This window comes from Phaethon lepturus, unplaced genomic scaffold (genome assembly GCF_000687285.1).
Source record: "Phaethon lepturus isolate BGI_N335 unplaced genomic scaffold, ASM68728v1 scaffold8276, whole genome shotgun sequence".
NCBI classification, from domain to species: Eukaryota; Metazoa; Chordata; class Aves; order Phaethontiformes; family Phaethontidae; genus Phaethon; species Phaethon lepturus.
In genome coordinates this window covers 66260-86180 of record NW_010546909.1, presented here as the reverse complement: position 1 = coordinate 86180, position 19921 = coordinate 66260, and the positions used below count along the sequence as shown (strand labels likewise).

The following is a 19921-nucleotide window of genomic DNA, read 5'->3' as shown; positions in this document are numbered from 1 at the left end:
CTGCTGGATGAAACCCAAAAGGTGTGTTCCAGTTGCACACCTAAGGTACTCCAATTGCTAATGGGCATTCAGTCTGTGGAACCAGACTATAGCTGGTCTGAAGCAAAACACTGAAATACAGAAAGTCAAGACGTCTTGAAACGTGTCTTCAGCACTAGCTCTCTTGTTTTGCTCCCATCATCTGTTTCCATTATGCCACATTCCTGATGTGGACATGGGCAATCCTGGGTTGTTGCTGTACAGAGGCACTTAGGTGTCAGTGCTGTTGGACTCAGTACTCTGAATTGGAGGAGGTTTTTTACATTCAGCCGCAGTTGTGCATAAATCTATACAGAAAAGTTGAGTCTATCTGCAAAGTATTCCACTACCTGGTTTACCGGGCAATGGCAGGTCAAAAGATGGAGATGACTGTTTTGGAAGTCAAATCATGTCTTGACAGGAGAGTTCATACCTACTGCTAGACTTTACTCCAAATCACATGTGTAAGGAGAGGAAAATTTTCAGAACTCTATGGACTTCAAGTTTTTTGTTGTGTTTTTGTAATAATAGAAAAGTTCTTAAACCCTATTTATGGGCTTTAAATCTTTTCATGATGACAAAGAGATGGGAATCTATAGTGGTAGGAACTTGGATCTAGTTTGCTGCATGAGTTTTAAACAGATGCATGGGTCACTTGTTGTCTAATATGTTCATGAATGTTAAGTGTTGAAGATTGCACAGTGTGCCTAGGTATCCTGTTCACTGTTCTTGTAGTTGGCAGATTTCTCCTAATATCTAAGTTAAATGACTTTGATACAAATTAAGCTTTCTTCATTCTCTCTCATTGGGCAGTAGAAACAACAACCCACCCCCTATATGTCATGTTGTTGCTGTTACTATTGTCACTTTTTCCTGTGTTATTCAAGCCTTCATGATACTTCTGTCTAGAAGTAGTGTGTGTTGATTCTCCACTTGTAAATTTAGTATTTGCTTCAAAGGGAAAAGGTTTCATCTTTGCCTTTCTGGAGGTAAGACAGTGATCAGGAAAAGTAGATGACAGAAACATGCATGTTTTACATTTGGAATTACAAAGTTTCCTTAACACTTCATTAAAAATTGGGTGTCTTTTTTTCCCCTGTGAAGAGATAAAACTTCTAAAAGTTACACTTTCTTCTAAAATTTGTTTTTTAAAGCAAGATATAGAGCAAATCAGTTTCATTGTCCCCCTTTTTGCAAATCCCAAGACTGATCCAAACGGGGAAAGTGATGGCTTATGTTTGGGATCATACATGTTCTCTAATGTTTACAAAAATTTGCTGTTTTCATAGAATCATTGAATAGTTTGGGTTGGAAGGGACCTCTAAAGTTACCTAGTCTGAGCAGGGGTCAGGTTGCTCAGAGCCCTGTCCAACCTGACCTGGAATGTTTCCAGGGATGGGGCATCTACCACCTCTCTGGGCAACCTCTTCCAGTGTTTCACCACCCTCATTGTGAAAAATTTCTTCCTTATATCTAGTCTAAATCTTCCCTGTTTTAGTTTAAAACCATACCCCCTTGTCCTATTGCAACAGGTCCTGCTAAAAAGTCTGTCCCCGACTTTCTGTCCCCATCTTTCTTATAAGCCCCCTTGACGTATTGGAAGGCTGCAATAAGGTCTCCCCAGAGCCTTCTCTTCTCCAGGCTGAACAACCCCAACTCTCTCAGCCTGTCCTCACAGGAGAGGTGTTCCATCCTTCTTATCATTTTTGTGGCCCTTCTCTGGACCCACTCCAACAGCTCCGTGTCTTTCCTGTGCTGCGGGCTCCCGAGCTGGATGCAGTACTCCACGTGGGGTCTCACGAGAGGTCATTAAGAAAGCCAGGGGAGAGCACTATCTTCCTAAGTTCTTGTACCGATCTGATTCTACAAATTTAGAAGCCCGTTTCCTTATTTTGGTTTTTAAATGTTCTTCTGTACATCTGTATGAAAATTATCTTTACGTAAGAGAGGCAGGCATGGTGATGTCTGAACTGACTTTCTACAGAATGCTGTTCAGTAGGCAGTTTAAACCAAATGTATAATGTATATTTTCTAAATGAGTACATTTAGTTGCAGTTTTTATGTCATCTGTTTACATTTTTTTTTCCCCAAGGCAGTTCAGGGAAAACAGACTTTAAAAGAATTTGAGAAGGATTACAAAAAATAAGAAACTGACAGAAATTAGGGATGTTTTGGATGCAGGGGAGGCAGAAGGATAACAGCCAGAGTCAGTTCAAATTGCCTTTACAAATATCTTTGTATGTTGCTTAAAACTTTCTTGGTTTGTGGTGCATACAGTTGCAGGAAAGGCAGTATTGGTAGCTCTGACTTTTCCAATGATACTGGAATTCTTGCCAATTCTTCTGCCACGCCATTTTTGCTGTCTGTTGGATATGGTGTGTTGGCAAAGAAAGACTGAAGAAAACAATGGTATGGATGGTGAGGAAGTACATTTTCAAGACAAGATGCTAACAAAGTTGGATGAGATATTAAAGAATGAGCCATGGAAACTTGGATTCAGCAGGGTAAGTAATGTTAAGCAGGGTGAAAAATGTAGTGTTTTTTACGTATGAGCTTTGTTAGAATACAGTGCTTTCAGTTATGTTTGCTTTATTAACTGGGCATTTGTAGGAGGTAAGCTGAGTTCATTTGGAAATGGATGATTTATTGGACTCACTTTTAGCAAAGGGGTTTTTTTTTCCCGTTGGTCTATATTAAATCAGTCTCGGAAGATTTTTAAAGGTGGTTTAGTTACAACCATTTGCTTAGTCTTTCCTGCAAGGAACAGAAAATTAAATACTTGAGGTACTTGGGCCAAAAGTAAGAAAACTAATTTAAAACCCTCAGTTGTACTGTTCAGTTTTATACTGGCAAATGAGATTCTCTGTTCTTAACACGCAGAACAGTATCTATGCTTTCATAGTAAGGTGGATAAGTTACTTTGTAATAGGTCATCTGGTCTGGTTGTTCTTTTTTATAATGGGATTTGCAGTTGCTGCTTACCTTCTTGTTTCCCTTTGCCATGCTTGCTGTGCAGCTTTGCTGCTGCGCCTCACCTTAGCACTCCTGTACCTCAGATGGGAGCTATAGCTTAATAGTTCAGAAACGTGATTACTTAATCCCTCTGCTTCATCCCCTCAATGATTTTGCTGTCAGATGTTCTGACTTGTCTTTAAGACAACTTCAGAGATTCAGCAGTCTAGCCAATATATTCCAGTATTTCACATCCTTTCCTTTAAAAAGCGTTTCCTGATTTTGACTATTCCTTAATGCAATATAAACTTGTTGTGCTCTTGTTTCTTGTACCAAGGACGTGCGTTCTCACTGCAGTTTTTTTATTGCTTGAAGACTCTCTTTAGCTTTTTCTCTTAAGGCTTAGCAAGTCCAAATAATTTTTTTCTCCCCTCAATAGTTCATCTTTTTTGCACCTCTTACTCTTTCACTGTTTTGCGATAGTCTCTGTAAAGATAGTCTGTTTCTTGAACTTTAGAATTGGCCACAGTATTCTGGCTAACGCCTTTCCTATGCTCTGTTTCTACAGTTGTTTGTGCCTTGAAATTGTGCTAATAGGTGTGCACAAGTTCTCCCTGATACCCAATTTCTGTGCCAGGTTTTTGATTTTTGAAGTTTCTGTTTCATACAGAAGGGTGACTGAAAGGAATTATCATTTCATCTTACTTTTAAATGTCTTGCTTTCATATAGCTTAAAAAGCATGAGAACTTTGTACATTATGAAAAATACATTTTTGTAGACTTTCACCCTCTGAATTGCAATTTGTATTTACTAGGAGGAATGTTGTTCAGCAAGAGGCTAACATCTTGTGAAATAAATACATGTTTGCTTTTATTGTTTTTGGGGAGAAGATCATCTATAGGGAACTGAACTTTTCTTACTGTGAGGCAACATGGGCCGCCTTCTGTCAGTGTGAACATCTCCTCTGGAAGATTCCTGACTTGCAGAAGAATGCATTAATTCTGTATGATCAACTCAAGAAACAGTGTAAAGAAATGGGACACACTTACGAAGATCAAGATGAATTAGCTCGTTTTGTATCTAAATATATGTCCATTGAGCATGCCTGGCAATCTCTTGAATTTTTGAAAGATCAGAACGTAGTGATTAGGGAGAAAAAACTAGTGTTTCTGCCTCATCTCTACAAATCTGAAAAAGACATTGCAATGTATATAGGTGACCTTCTGTCAAAAAAATCATGGCAACTGGATGTTGATGTGAGAAAGATACTTAACGTTCCTGAGACATCAAGAGAAACGGTAGATAACAAAATGAATGTTACCCAGCCTCATGAAATGCAACATCTGAAGGAAAATAGCGCAGACAATCACAACTCTGAAAATCACTTTGCTGAAAAGGAAGTGGGGTCTACGTCTGGTAGCCAACGTAAAGCAGAGGTAGACTTAGACCAGGTGATTGCTCTGGAAAGGATTTGTTCTAATCCTGTCACAATCATAAGTGGAAAAGGAGGCTGTGGGAAGAGTACAATAGTTAGCTGCCTTTTTCATCACTTAAAGCAGATGGAAAAAGAAGTGGAAGCTGCTTCTAAGGACTTTGAAGAAGACCTGGAGGCATCTGAGGAATGGAATACCTTTGATCATCATTGTGATTCAGAGAATATGTACACAAAAAAATCTTTGAATGTACTATTTACTGCACCTACAGGGAGGGCAGCAAGCCTTTTGACTGAAAAAACTAAACTTCCTGCATATACGCTGCATCAGGTAGGGAATTTTTTTTTTTTTAAATGGTGCTCTGAAAGACCTTTGGCACTGTCCATTCTTGTTTTAAAAAACCCAAATGCTTGTTATTGAACTTTCCTTATGAAACGTGTAGCTATTAATGATAATGCTTAGGTACAGCTTGTCAGTATTTGAAAGTCAGTGTTACATTTTGGGGAATCGTAAATCGGTCATTTGAAATACATTATTTGCTGTAACTTTGGGTTTTTCTTCCTACTTATACACATCTCAGATTTGTGCCTTTCTAGGGCATCTGGTCTTTTTAGCTTCTCAGTTTTGGTTTTGTTTGTTTTTTTTTTTTTACATTAAGACAGAAATACTTTCTAGATGGCAAAGCTGTTTCCTAGTGTCCTGTTGCCTAGCAGTCATACTGATACCTGCACATACATGAAGAGATCAGTAGCCTGGGTTTGAATAATGAGATAAATTTAATTTGCACAGTGTTTTCTTAATCACTGTTAAATATTGTGAAAATTTTTTAGAAAATACTAGAAAGCAAACTCTTTGTTAATAAACTTAGGTGAAGCCTCTGTTGTCCGAGGCAGTAGAAGGTGCCAAGAAGACATGGGAGGTGTGGAGTAACCTGTATAAATCAAAATCAGAATAATATAAGAAGTACTGTGGTCTTATTTTGTATGTGGGGACTGGATAGTTGCCTGTTCCCCTTCTGCATGCAATGTTGGGGATTTATTAATGTCAGCAAGTTGTAGCAGGAGGTGTTCCATTACTGAGCAACCTAATGGTTGACCTTGTCTCCTTTAGGGTCCCTGCAGGAAAAAAAAAAGATGCATTTCTGTGCTTTTATGTGTAAGTAAGTGTTGATAATCTCAGCTAGAAATGTATTCACCAAGGAGGAAAATAAGACTTAATGGTTGAGTCTTCTGAGTCTTCACAGGTTTAAATACAGAATTTCACATAATAGCTCTATTTATACTGTCCTTATAAGACAGTTGTTGATGGTTGATTAGGGTCAGAGCTTGATTTATTTTGATTTCTTTCTAGATCATCTATAGTTTTAAATCGTGGAGGCAGGGTGGACAACTGCAGCCATGGAAGTTTTCTACTGTGGCGATTCTGATTGTGGATGAAGGAAGTTTGGTGTCTGTACACATTTTTAGTATAGTTTTGAAAATCTTGTGTGAGCATGCTCAGCTTGCCAAACTTATAATTCTAGGTAAGTGAAACAGCAAATTTAGCATTATACAATATTAAATAATGCACAATATACAGTGTAAGTATCAGAGCTGCCACTAGCCTCACTGAGTGTCTTTAAAAACCCCAGAGTGTTATGTCGTTCTGGACTTGGATGTTTCTGCTTATTCATAAGGTCAGATGAGATAGAGAGTTTTCCATCTTAACTGTCAGTATGAAAGTATTGAGATGTCCATTCTCTGTTTAGCAGTGTTTTGTCGGATTTTGAAAGTATTATGACTTCCATGTGGTAGCTTATTGCATCTTGCAACTGGAAAATTTTTCTGATTTCCTTAAATTTAAAGAAACTAGTGTTAGCATATTAATCACATGTTAGAAGGGAGGTTTCATGTCATTCTTAATGCTAGTATCATCTTGTTTTAATTTAGAAAGGAAAACAGTCTAAAATAAAAATTTTCTGCTTTCTCAGAGGTTTTGCTTTGTGGCACGCCATTTCTGGCATTTGTTTATAAATATGTATCTTTCAAAATGTGTTTGAATAAGATGTGATCATTGTCAGTGTTCATCATACAGAGTGATTTACACCCGCTAGTAAAGCATTACTGAGTAAGGAATATGAAAAATTTAAACTACACTACAGCCTGATTCTCCAAACAAAGTTTCTTGAAAGTTTTATTTCATGTGAATTGTGTTGAGGAAGCATGTTACTATGTAGAGGGTTGAGTATTTATTAATTCCAGTGTTTTTTTAAAGAGAGTTTTTAACAGATGATCTGTTACTGCTTCTCACAAATACTAATTTGCATTCTGTTTAGGTGATACTAGACAGCTACCAAGCATAGAACCAGGAAACATGTTAGCTGATATCTTTGAGGGTCTAAAATCAAGAGGCTTTTCTGTGGAACTGCGAACTAATCACAGAGCTGAATCGCAACTAATTGTAGATAATGCATCAAGGTAGGATTTCCTTATGTATGTAAGAAGCATTCTTGTAGTAGGCCTGGTCCTTCACCTGCAAAATAGTTGTGTATGAAGATTTGACTCTTCTTATTTAAAAATCAGTAATGCTGGTTTTAAAAACAACACCCCGAAACAACAACAAAAACCCACAAATTTTTCCAGGAGAATCTGTACGGAACAAAAAAAATGCATTGCTGGAATGCATTTGAATTTTATGGGACGTATTTCACTTTCGAATACTCTCGGTTGTTTTCAAATGAGTTGTGCATGTACAAGTGACTTCTATGCCTTCTGAAATGACTTAGAATTGCTTCTCTAAAAAGGAAGTTTTAAAGATGTTGCTGGTAAGTGTGACAACAGCTAAAGTGCGCTGAATTACATTGAGAGTTTAGATGTCAAAGGCCACTAAATCATAGTTCCCCCCCCCCCCCGTATTAATACCTAGTGGTGAAGGGTTCAGAGGATAAATTACCTATTTTTTTTAATGTGAAAGTAAGTTATGCTCAGAAGTAACAGTTTTTGGCGTAGGTAGTGTAGATGACCAAAAATGTATGAATGGTGAACTTCAGGCTGATGCAGCTGATGATACACTGGAATCCTTTAACTGGCAATAATTTTTGTTTTCTGTTTTCCTTCCACTGCTCTGGTCAAGAATCTCTCACCGGAAGCTTCCTGAATTTGATGAGGTGCTGAAAGTTCCTGATTGTAATGAGGAAATGACAATGCCAAGCCCGGAGAAGAAATTCATTCTTATTGCTTTGCCCGCTGGCGGGGGTTGTGACTGTAAGTGTGTACAGTCAGTTTGTGATCCTGACTTTCCCTTTGCTAAAGCATTGACTGTTTGTCTGGAACTAATATTTGGAGAAGTTTTTAGTGTGGTTTAGGTTGTGGTATGAATCTAAGTGCTAGATTGATAGTTTACTTTTTGCCTTCTCTAAGTGCATGCAGCAAGACCTGGAAGTGCAAAGGATACTCTGTACAGCTCCAGCTCACCAGTTACATTTTGAGATGGGAGTGGTACAGCTTCTACTATTGAAATCAAATGTGATCGGTTTTTTATGTTGTAGCTGGAGCTGTCAAACCTTAAAAGATTAAATTTTTCAGAGGTGAATCATTTGAATAAACAGCAACTGTAACAGGATGGTGAGTTAGACAGGAACGTGCTCCCAACTCTAGAATCAAGAAAAGGGAAGCAGAGGGCACACCAGAATTTCATTTAAAATGTTCTGGGGTCAGGGTTAGGGCCATTGGTTTTGTTTTTTTCACCTTCACTGGATGAGGGGATTTAATGGCCTCTACTTTATATGCATTAAAAACCTTCAAGGAGGATGTGGGGACAAAAAAGAAAATAGTGCGGGTATTACTACTTTATCTTACTATAGTAACTTACTCAGCAAACAGAATACTAAAAATGAATTTATTCTGTGGAATCTAAATGTATAGGTCTGTGGCTTAAAAATGTTCTATCTTTAACCTCTTTAATGTGCTGTAGTAAAACCTTATTTCACATGAAATACGCTCTTTTCAATGCTTAACACAGAGAAATAAGAATTTCTTTCCTTCCATATCACACTCCACTCTTGTCTCTCTGAGTTTTAGTAGTGAGATAACTGCATGATACTTTTTGGGGGGAGTATATATGTGGGTGTTTTGTGGTGTGGGGTTTTTTCTGGGTGTGTGTGATTTTGTGTTTCTTTTTTTGTTATTATTTAAAACAAGTTTAAATGTCCTTGAAGCAAGAAATAAGTAAAGGCAATTATGTATTGAATTATGTTTTTCTTTCTTAAACTGTTTGTTCTGCATATTTTTATGCTTTACCTTTTATGTCTTCTAAAACAGATTTGCAAACTGCCATAAAGGCTTTACTTAAAAAAGGACCAGGATTGCAGGATGCCAAACAGTCGCAGTTCATTGCTTTCAGAAGGTAACGCAGCATGCAGGCAGGCATTGAAAAAATCCTTGCTAGTAGCCACAACCCAAAAATAGCTGAATGCATTGAGTTGGCAATATCATAAAATTACTGGAGAGAATAAGAGGCCAGGTGTCTTTGCCTTTGCGTTCTGGTTGCCCCTAGCCTCTCCATGGAGAGTTGCTTCTTTTTTCTATAAGCTTAACATTATTTTGCACCATGATTTCTGCCTCTGTGTTTATTTTCATCTGTACTGTTGTCCAGCTTTTGGCTGGGATAAAGTTAGTTTTCTTCCTAATAGCTGGTATAGTGCTGTGTTTTGGATTTAGTTTAAGAATCATGTTGATAACACAGTGATGTTTTTAGTTATTGCTAAGTAGTTGTAGTGCTTATACTGAAGAAACAAAGAAACAAAAAGTGGGCTTAAGTGGTCAGTTTTTGTAGTAGACTCTGAGAGCCTTTGCTCTGGTGTTTGCTAACAGTGCAGTGTTCTTCAGAAACGAAAGGTGAGGGCTTGACTGTGAGAGGAACCCGCAAAATAAGAAGTAATGTCCATATTCAAACATATCCCATCATGGCAGAGGTGAATTCCAGGGTGGATGATGGAACATATAACCTACTGTCTGTGCACACTTCTGTCACAGGTGGGCACTGACCGAATGACAGAGGATACCCACATTTTGATCATGTGATGAGGGCCAGATTTCATCTCATAATCTGATGTGCATTAGTGCTCCTGCTGGGCAGTGGCGAATGCCTACAGTTTGGATTTTTGGAAGCTCAATACTGGTCATTTAAGAAGGGGTGGGATGTAGGGCTCCAAAACACTTTCAAGAAAGATCGTAAAGTTTAGTAATCACTGACAATGTGAACCATCACAGGAGCATTAATAGTGTGGGTGGCCACACAGAAACACTGAAGGGATAATGTAATGTCCAATAGTACCAATAGTCCATAAACTTACACTTCTGCTCAAAAGGGTACTTAAGGAAAAACTTTTCCACTTTTATTTGTGAAGAACCTTTTTTTCAGCAATTAAAACCCACCCACTATTTACAGGTTACTAGTGTGCAAATAAGTGATCTATCAAGTTTAGCTAGTTTACCTGTTTGTTGTGAGTGCTGAGCAAGTCTGAAATAAATTTTATTCTCCAATCTGCATTCACGTATAACACTGTTATTAATGATTTCCATATAAGATTCTTCTAGAATATAGGTACTTAATCTGCATTTAGAAGTTAAAATTCCAGGTCTTTAAGAAGCAAATAAATCTTCTGTCTTTTTTTAATACATCCACAGACAGGAAATAATATATCTAGGCTTTAGGTTTTCTTTAGTTTTGTTCTTTCTCTTAAAAACAAATCTAGGTATGCATCGCAAACATCCTTGCTTCACTTGCTATGTTTTTTGGACAAAACTGTTGCTTTACTGCTGTATCTTTTAAACTCTGTATCAGTGAGTGTTTTTAATTGTTGGTGGAAGATCATCACAGCTAAGATGGCCTTTTTCCATTGCTTTTTAATTAATGCTAATGTGACATTGTATGTAAATTGTTGCATGTTTTGTATTCTTCAAGTATATAATGAACTTGTTCATGTTCTTACTTTGAATGATTTAGGCAAGATTGCGATGTAATAAATGAACTTTGTTGCCAGCACTATTCAAATCACCTAACCAGGTAAGCCAGTATTTTGCAGTTTTTCCTGTGAACAATCTCACTTTATTTCGAAAGTGTTACAGCCAGGCCAACAATCTAAAATAAAATTTTAAAAGTTTTAATATTTCATCTAGATCTGATTATTTATGTTAGAAATAATTTATACAATAATCTTTCTTTGATGGGTTCTTTAATGTCATCCTGGACTGTGAACAGAGATAACATAAAGTAAGTGTTTGCCTTTCATTTAAATTGTCATTATGTGAATTCTGAGATTTTTAGTTACTGCTGAATATTGAAAATTTACATAAAAGCTACTTGAAAAAAACCCTCAAGGTTAATTATTTTTTGCCACCATATGATTTCTAAATAGATTGGGAAAACTTTTGGAAGCAGGATTTTGGTGCTACTCCATATCACTGTTCTTTTTACCAAAAGTTTTTACAGAAGTTCAAGAAACACCTTTTAAATGTGAGTTGTCTTAACTGTTTTGAACATTATTAAGGCTTTTAATCTGGCCCAAGTGAGGGGAAAGAGAAGAAATACTGAGACATGGTAAATGCATACTTGGTAAATACATTTCTCCCTTTTTCTTTCTCTGACCTAGAGACCATAAAAACCGATTTTTATTTCAAATTGATGACAAGATTTCCTGCATGCGGAATACCTATCTCAGGGATCTCTTGCCAGACTCTCGTTTCAGAGAGGATCCTAAACACTGTGAATGCAGAAGTGGAGAAACCTCCCTTGCTACAGAGCCTGCTGAGGACAAACGACTATGTAATGGAGATATATTTTTCGTAACAGATGTAAGTCCTTGCTGCAAGAACTTGCACAAAAAAACCCAGTGGTAACTGATTCAGTCCTTGTTGAATCCCCAGAACAAAACAATGCACACTTTAAGACTTCAATCCACAATATATACTTAGTTCTTCTGCTAAACTATCACGTGAAAGGCAAGAAAGAGGCAGGCTCACAATAAAGAATTAAAAAAAAATAAAACATCTGGGCGTTTTTGTAAACTGTGTTTCAGTTGGTCTGCTCATGTAAATACATTCTGTAAATACTCAAATGTATTGTAATTGAAATGCATAATGTTTTGGATACAGGTAGAAACACAGTGTTAAGTAAAAAATGAAGCTATTGTTACAGCTTGAGCTCTCCCAGGCAGAAAACTAAGCTGGCCAAAAAATAAAGCACCAAAAACCTGTGTATTTTTCTGCTGGGTTCGGTGAGTTGACTCAGCAGAGGATTCAGTGAAACTATCAGTATTTGTGCACAGGAAAGGGGGACCGTATAGCGTTGGTGGGAGAGAATAGGCTCTCCTCTGTGTGTGGCCTCACTGGTATATTTCACTAGGGTAAGTTTTGTGGGGGTTAAAACTGCCTTTCTCAGCATTTTTCTTACTAAACAAGGAGTTAGGGTAGGTCCTGTACAGTGAAACTATTTTCCTTGGAGGTGGTCAGTGAAAGACAGCGATCTGTTGGGTTTGGTGTCTTCTGAAACTATTTCACTTGGTTGATGTTGCAGCTGCTGTAATTTCAGGGAAAGCTAGAATATTGACACACGCGGATGTATAGATGTTGGTCAAACTGCTGATAGGAGTTTACTGCTGAGTGTTCTTGTTCTGTTTCTTTAGGATGTAGAAATTGATAAACAGCGCTTATTGACCATCAGCAACACGTATGGCTCCACTTTCACTGTGAGGTACAAGGCACTGAAGAAGCTATGTCATATAAAACATGCATGGGCCAGAACTATTCACACATTTCAGGTAAAAAAAAAAAAGGCAGCTATGAGCTGATAAACTTTCTTGTGGCTTTATCTTGCTAATGCACTGTATTTTCATACAAAAAGAGTCAGAAGCTCAGTTGAAACTAGAATTCATTGAATACAGGATAGAAAATACTCTTGAGAGTATCCCCAGTTGTCTCCAACTTCTGTGTACTTGTAAGCTGTCCTTTTTTTTTTTTTTATTTTTAATTTTTCCAAACTACTTACTGGAGATCTTAATTTGATAAGGTGTTCTTAAACATGTTTCAGGGTTCTGAGGAAAAAACAGTTGTCTATGTGGTTGGCAATCCTGGCCGTCAGCACTGGCAGCATGTGTACACAGCTGTGACCAGAGGATGCTGCCGTGTCTATGTCATAGCTGAAGAGCTGCACCTCAGGAGAGCAGTCACTAACAAGAACATGCCCAGGAAAACTCGCTTACAGAGATTTTTGAGAGAGGCAATCGCAGAAACAAACAACTGCCCCAAACAAACTTCCTCTCCCCTGATGAAGAGCTGCCAAAGTCAAGAGCTTGAGACTTGGTCTGGTTCTGTAAGTCAAGGTGCTCCTGGCCCATCTGAACCTCTAACCGACTTCATTAAACAGGAAGGGTCAGCAGCTCTCAATAAAGAAAAGCAGACAGGCAATTTGCAGCAAAGTCCATGTAAAAGACTACAAACGTTTGCAGAGAATTCCGAGGATGCTGTGAGATTACCCTCTGTAAGTATCTCCTTACTCAGAAAGTTTAAAACAAATTTTTGTGCTCCCTTTCACCACCCCAAGTGGCCTGGATACTGTTACGATTGTTTTATTAGGACGTATAATTCTCAAGATGACCAGTAATTGGTGAAGCAGTCAAGTTTGGCAGATGTTTTCCCAGAGTAATATGTAACTAACAGGGAAAAATAAGTTATAATGTCAGTGGTAGCAAATGTATACATCCTGTTACCTCACTACAGTGATCTGTTGGCTAGCTTAGCTTATTCATTGTGCACGAAGTCAATTTTTAGGAGCTGACCTGTGAAACTATTTGATCATTGAAGTAGATACATTTTTATACAGTCAAACATGCTTAACGGATATCTTTTTCATTGTATCTAATTTCTGAGCTCTGTCATGGGGAAAGAGGTTTTTGTTTTTTTTTTTTGAAGAGGTTACTGTATTTTAGTTCTGGTTCAAACTCTGGTAATGCTTTTGCTTTGTTTTGACAGACAACAGTACAAGATTCCCCACTTGGGTCTTCCAGACTTAAGAATCTAACTTTGGGACAACCAGTTCCTAGGAAGATTTTCAAAAGCTAACAAACACTCAACTCTTCACTTAATGAACCTTTCTTGAACCTACTTCATTCAATACTTTTGGGATGGAGAAGCTGGGTATGCAGATGATCTTCAAAGGCTTTCCTGTATTTGCATGTTCTGTGAAGAACAGCTTGTTTTTAAAGTGAGACTTTTATATTTTCAGTGATCTTGTTTTCAGGAGGAGATTCCTTGGTGTGTTGGTCATCAAAAATTGTATCATTCTTTTGGTTTGGTGTAGAATGGACTTAGAGATTTTATAGAATCCAGAAGTTCCCTTAACAAATACATGGGGATTTCTTGATTTAAAGACTCTAGCTATCTATACCAAGATTTATCCATCTCCTAATGCTACAGCATTGATGAGAAGCTGTTATCGATCTGCCAAAATTGGAGTTTGCTCTTGTGTCAAAAAATAGTTTACAAAGGGGACTTCAGATTTTTCTAATGTAGCAGAATTACAGGCATGAAGCTTTGATGGATTATGGATTTTAATCTTGTTACAAATAGAACAAGACAGTTGCAATCAGTGATGTAGAAAATTTTTCCCACTTCGTACTTGAAAGAGATGTAAATCTTGCCAGTAGTTATATGATGATAATGATTTTGGTAAGAAAAGCAAAATTCAAGTCAGAGTTCAAGTAACATTCCACTTTCAACTTTTGTGTACTGCGTGACTTGCCGCATTGTATTTTTTGAGATTAGTAAGATGAATGTTTATTCAAACTTCAAACAAGTTTGAATAAACCTTTCTTCCTTTTGAGGTTTTTTGTTTGGTTTTTTTTTTTTTTTTCCCACATATGGCTGGAAAAAGTGTACCACAAATATAAACATGGTATTTTTTGGCTAAAACTCTGGAAAAAATATAAAGTAGAAAAATACTACCTCATTTTTAATGTCTTTAAATCACTGTTTATTTCAATTTATACAGTTTTTCCATACAAATATTTGCAACAGTTTGAATTTCAAAAAACGTAACATAGACGATAAATACCATGCTATTAAAGTATTAAATTTGTACAAAAATACTTTACAGTTTAATACTTATTTGTTACAAATAAAAATACATATTTAAGTGACTCATGAACTGTTTTTTTTTTTGGTTTTTTTTTTTACATGATTGAGCATTGAATGTCCTTCTGGCCTTTTCTGGCAGTGCTGAAATAGAAATCAGAGCTACTTGTGTGTGCAGGGCAGGTGAGCTTGTTCATGTATTGGAAACAGCAACAGGGATACAGTTAAACAGTTCAAATTGACCAGAAACAACTCTGTGAGGTGATGGCTTAGGTATGGAGACTCTACAAATGTACAAATCCAGTATCTTTATATTCACCAATAACAATAATTACCAATAACGACTTGAATACCAGAATAAACCAAAGCAGCTGCTGGTGAGCATATAAAGCAACTGGCAGTATTTTATTGCTTGGGGGGGAACGGAGAGAATTTGTGTGATGTGTTTGTAAAATATATTTACAACTTTAAATTCTAAAAACGTGTTGTAGAGGGTAATGTTTTATCATAAAGGCGGCTGAAAACAAAGCATATTAAATGTGACTTTTGTCCCTTCAAGAAATTGTTTGACTTAAAAAGCTCACGTGTGACAGTACAAGTTTACAGGTTTATGGATCATTAAAGAGCTTTTCTATCAATCTTCCACTGACATAGTTTAAAAAAAGCCATTTTCTTTTAAAACCTTTCTAATTTGTCTGAACTCATTTCAGTTTTACTCTTCTCAGTAATCCTCTTTCAGAGGTTTTATCCCACTAAAAAAAAATCTCTGCTTAAAAATCCCCACGAGTTGCAAGACATACCATTAAATATTTCATTGCATAGGGAATAACATATGTTCTAACAAAATTTACTGAACTGGGGGAGTAATGTTTGCCGCATACTGCAGCTGCCTATGAGCTCTTTGTTAAAATGTCTAAACTGTGCTTTGTCTGAAGCATGCACCCTTCTTTCCAACAGAAAAAAAGTCCCCAAAATCACAGATCTAGCCATTTAACAAGAAAACCCAGTGCAGCATACCACTCTTCCTTGTCCATCAGACAGCAGCTTTCTGATAAAATGTTTTTAAAAATCATGTAGCCTGGACACAACTGTTTGTTAGCAGAGGTTAACTCCGTGCTTTTCCCTCAAACAGCAACTGCTGATAAAGGGAGAGGAACATTTAAATCATGTTTAAAACATCTCCCTCGTTTCTTATTTGTGGGGGAAAAAAGGCCCTTACGATTTTTTGTACTGTTGCTAATGCTAGATTGTTTAGAATGCAATGACTTGACTTAATGAAGAATTAAACTTTTTCAAAAGTAACCATGAATTAATACAAGCCTTGAGACAGACAGACCGACCTGTGCTTTTTAGTGCTGTATAGCATCTGAGCCTCAATCTTGGAGAACCCTTAAAGGGATTTAGCACCATAATTGTCTTGCATTACCGAATGTCCCGCGAAAATGATTTTCTGCTATAACGTATTTGTAGGATCCCGTGTCTCTGTATTAGCATGTCCACTCTGTTGAAGGAAGGCATTATTCTGATCGCTCCACTCCCCACTTGCTGAAGTCTGTTGTTCTGAGCTTCCTCGCTGAGAAGCCAGTGGGTTTCTGCTAATAACCAGTTCCAGCTTATTGCCAGATTCTGCGATGAGGGGCACAACCAGGCAGCAGTCAAAGTCTCTGGTGCGAACGTGGTTTACCTGATGGATTACAAGATCGATTTTTGTTCCCGTTTTTAAGAAAAAGAAATGAGATCATGAGAGAAACAGATTTATCTTGAGACTGCAGAACCTGATCTAAATATCCCAGGTAGAGAATCCCCTGATACAAGACTATTTAACCATGGTGCCTGGTCTGAAGACACCAGTTAAGTTTCCTAACTCACCCTTTAACAGAACATAGCTAAAGTGGGCACGTTTGCACTGGCGATAGCTGTTGGCAGCTGTTGCAATGCCCACTGCATAAATGACATTTAATAGCACATAGTTATTCTGTCTTTAATGGTGTTCGTTAATTTAAATGCAATAGATCACATCTAAAATTTAAATTCAGTTCAGGTCTTCTCTGGTTTCAGTTAATATGCGAAGTATTTTATTGGACTAGTTGACAAAAGAATTAATTTATTTCTTCCATCACGATCCAGCTTGGCACTGTGGGAAGTGTGGTGCTCGGTGAGAATTACATTATTAAACTATGTCAATCAACAACTTGGATTAAGCACAGAAACAATTCTCAAGTCTGTATCAAGAACAGCAAAAATGACAAATCTGGCTGGAAATGCCTTAGGAAATTCCAGCTTTCCAGTAAGAACTGTATGTCTCCTTTGGAGTTCTGAAATACCTAACATTCTGAAAGAATTTGTTTCTTTAAATACGATTTTAGAGAGAAATCTAGCCTTAGTGCCCCTGCCTAAAAGCCCAAGTCACTGTGAAGAGCTGCCTTTGCTTTCTGAGGGTCTTGGTGATCTACATGGCCTGTAATTGCAATAATTTGTTCTTCTTCCTGTCCCCCTACGCATACCCTTTACCAGCAGAAATAGAAAAGAACAGTACTGCTCCTAATTTAAAATATAATAAGCAATGTAGATTAGATAATAAGTTGTTCCAAGTAAGTGATGTAAACACTTTATACAATTCTACAGTCAGGTCTGTGTACACAAGATACCCGAACACCCTGCAGTGTGGTCACAAATCTTCTTATGAGGTAATCTGCATGTCACGTCCCTTCATGCTAAACCTGTGTGGTGCCAGAAACATTTACCTGTAAAAGCCTGTCGTATGGTTTTAAACCTCCAAGATCGCCAGGGCCAGCTGGTCGAATGTTTTTAACATACACTCCTTTTTCCAATAAACCATCTGAGACACTGAACCCAAAGTCTTCTCCATCAGAGTCCTTATACAAAGTTACCTGTGGAGGTGAATTTGACATGATGAGAAGGGGACAGGAAAAAAAAAAAAAAAGCACGCACTTAGAAGCACTAAGCAGGCTTTCTTCCTAGTGTGTTTTGGGTTTTGTTTTTTTTCCCCCCATTAGAGAGCTCACACCTACTATTTGTTATTCATGGTATTACAGAAGCGTTGTCTCCGTTTTGACATTATATTAACATTCTCAGAAGCCTCCTTATTCGTCAGTAATAAGCATTGCTTTTCACTTCTGCTTGTCAAGAGAGAAATCTGGGTTTTATCCCACCTTTTGTGGTATCATTTTTTTGAGTCTTAGCTTTTTTCTACCCTGTTCTCCCATTGCCAGGATTTGAGTACAAGCATCCAATTGGGTCATCCAATTAAGTCTAGTTTTACTTCAGGGATGAAGACCTGGCCTGAACCAAATGCTCCGTGTCCTGTCTTCCAGAACTTCCATAGGGTGTAAGCACCATTGTCACTGTGAGCCCTAGGCCAGCCTGGTTTTGGCCAGGCAATGGTCCACCCTGTAAGGCCTGATCTCAAACGTGCTCAGGGTGAGAGTTATAATGCAAACTTTTAAGATTAGAGTATGAATCAGGCTCTTTCAGAAGGAGCTTGTGGGCAGTGTTCTCATGTAGTCAAGAGATGGTCATTCAAAAGCAAGAAATAGAAGTTAGTAAAACTGTTAGAAGGATTTTCAGGTGTCCAGAGAACAAGTCCTTGCAGGTAGTTCTGTGAATTTGATACAACAGGATTCAGACTTTTCTGCAGGTATGTGGTATGCTTAGGTTTTTTTATTTCTGTAGGTTTTTTTTTCCCCCTTGCTTCTCTCTCACAGCAGGAGTGCAGACCTATGCAAGTAAATTGCACGAGTCAATGGTGTGACATCTGACCAACAGGCTGATGCTGGCACAAAATGTGTGTGCAGATACAGTCAAAATCAGGCTTTTGGTGCTTTTGAGTTCAAAATACTGATTCAAAACGTACCTTAGCTGATAAAACGACAGCATTGAGTGCTCTGTAATTTTATAATGGCAGGGTATCAGTAATGCTCCATGTGCTGCACCCTCGTGTGCACCAGCCACTAGATTCCTTTCTGCTGTTCCTGAATCACAGAATCATTCAACCTGGAGGGGGCTTTGGGATGTCTCCAGTCCAATCTCCTGCTCAAGGCAGGGCCAAGACCAAATTCAGATGGAGCTGCTAAGGACTCGGTCAGTATTTCATAGGAGAATGCCAAGGCGCAGCAGTGCTGGGGCACAGCGCTGGCTGGTGCTGCCTTCAGAAAGCTCCTGAGATGCTGCCTTCACTGCCATTGCGAGAAGGTAAGCAAGAACAGATCAGGCTGTCTCAAAACTGGAGTGAAGGATATGGTCAGATGAACAAAGAGCACAGATAGTTGGGTGTGGGGTTTTTTCCTGCTTTCTGCAGTCTTCTGGAATTTGCTTGGCTTTAGTGGTGTATCAACAGTGAAAACAGTCACTGCTAAGTTTTGTAGCTATCCTGGGCAGCAGTTGAGAGAAGTTAGTTAGACACAACGCAAGCTGCTGCAGCATTAGCAGTGTTTTATCTGTAGACGTGGATGATGCATCGCTGGGCTGCCCTGAAAACCTCCCTCTGTCTCATGCCGTGGTAAGCACAAATACCCCCACACAATATTCGTCCCTTACTTTACACCAGTTCTTCCTCTTCCCTTGTTTTTCTCCCTCTGTACAAGCACAGCAAAGCAGAAAGCCACACTGAAGTCCTAAGCTGAAGGCTTCCTCCCTTCCAGTGACTTTTTGGGGTATGAGCTGTCATTTTAAACTTCCCAGTGTCTGTGTTTAAGGTCTTTGCCTTCTTTTCTCCCATCTTCCCCCAAAGTACCTTCTTGCTGAACTTCATACTTCCTCTATCTCAGCGTGAATTTTGGGAGTCAATGGGCATTTCAGCTACTGAAAAACCTATCTGCAAATTCAAAATAATGCAGCACAGAAAGATTTTAATTTGTATCAAGTAGCAGCAGGACCCTGGGAAATTTCTAATAACTTGTTACCAACAGAGGCTTTTGTTTGTCATACCATAACATGTCTAACGTGGCTTTGATCTGAAGTATGTTTGAAGCTGCTGTAAGATTACCATTCTACAAGCCTAAAAAATAAATAAAGGAGCGAGAGATATTTTATTGACAGGTTTGTGTGCATTTTCTGGCAAGAATGAAAAATAATTAGTACTGGACCAAGACACAAATTCTCCCCAAATGAGATGAGAACCTTTTTCCCTCACACTGTCACAAAGGCTAGGAGTGCTTCATGTTAACTGCTTCTTAAAGAAGCCTTGAAAAGTAAACTTAAAAATGTGATACAGTGCCTAAGAGGAGATGACTGACTGACTTAAAATACTATGTTCTAACACAGATGGCACAATTTTTAAAAGCAACTTCCCCTCCCCACTTTCCCCCCTTCCTCTTCCTTCAGGAGTTAAGTGCAGCTGGATCCAACCTCAGATGAACTACAAAAACATCTGAAACGGGACTCTCTGA

The 19921-nt window shown here is 38.1% G+C and overlaps 2 protein-coding genes across 2 annotated transcripts in view; one reads left to right on the top strand and one right to left on the bottom strand.

Annotated features, from left to right (window-relative positions):
* HELB (helicase (DNA) B) overlaps positions 1–13502 on the top strand; it is a gene marked incomplete at its 5' end in the record, with an annotated part of 14581 nt that extends 1079 nt beyond the window's left edge. Inside the window, 11 exons of the mRNA XM_010289457.1 lie at positions 2296–2522; positions 3862–4734; positions 5755–5926; positions 6719–6860; positions 7516–7646; positions 8703–8787; positions 10390–10449; positions 11036–11237; positions 12068–12202; positions 12472–12903; positions 13413–13502. Coding sequence (XP_010287759.1) covers positions 2296–2522; positions 3862–4734; positions 5755–5926; positions 6719–6860; positions 7516–7646; positions 8703–8787; positions 10390–10449; positions 11036–11237; positions 12068–12202; positions 12472–12903; positions 13413–13502 — 2549 coding nt within the window. The remainder of the gene's footprint in view (positions 1–2295; positions 2523–3861; positions 4735–5754; positions 5927–6718; positions 6861–7515; positions 7647–8702; positions 8788–10389; positions 10450–11035; positions 11238–12067; positions 12203–12471; positions 12904–13412) is intronic.
* A 2464-nt stretch (positions 13503–15966) lies between these two features.
* The window catches only part of GRIP1 (glutamate receptor interacting protein 1), a gene marked incomplete at its 5' end in the record, with an annotated part of 49074 nt that continues 45119 nt past the window's right edge, over positions 15967–19921 (bottom strand). The window contains 2 exons of the mRNA XM_010289456.1: positions 15967–16197; positions 17258–17404. Of these exons, the coding sequence (XP_010287758.1) occupies positions 15967–16197; positions 17258–17404 (378 nt within the window). The remainder of the gene's footprint in view (positions 16198–17257; positions 17405–19921) is intronic.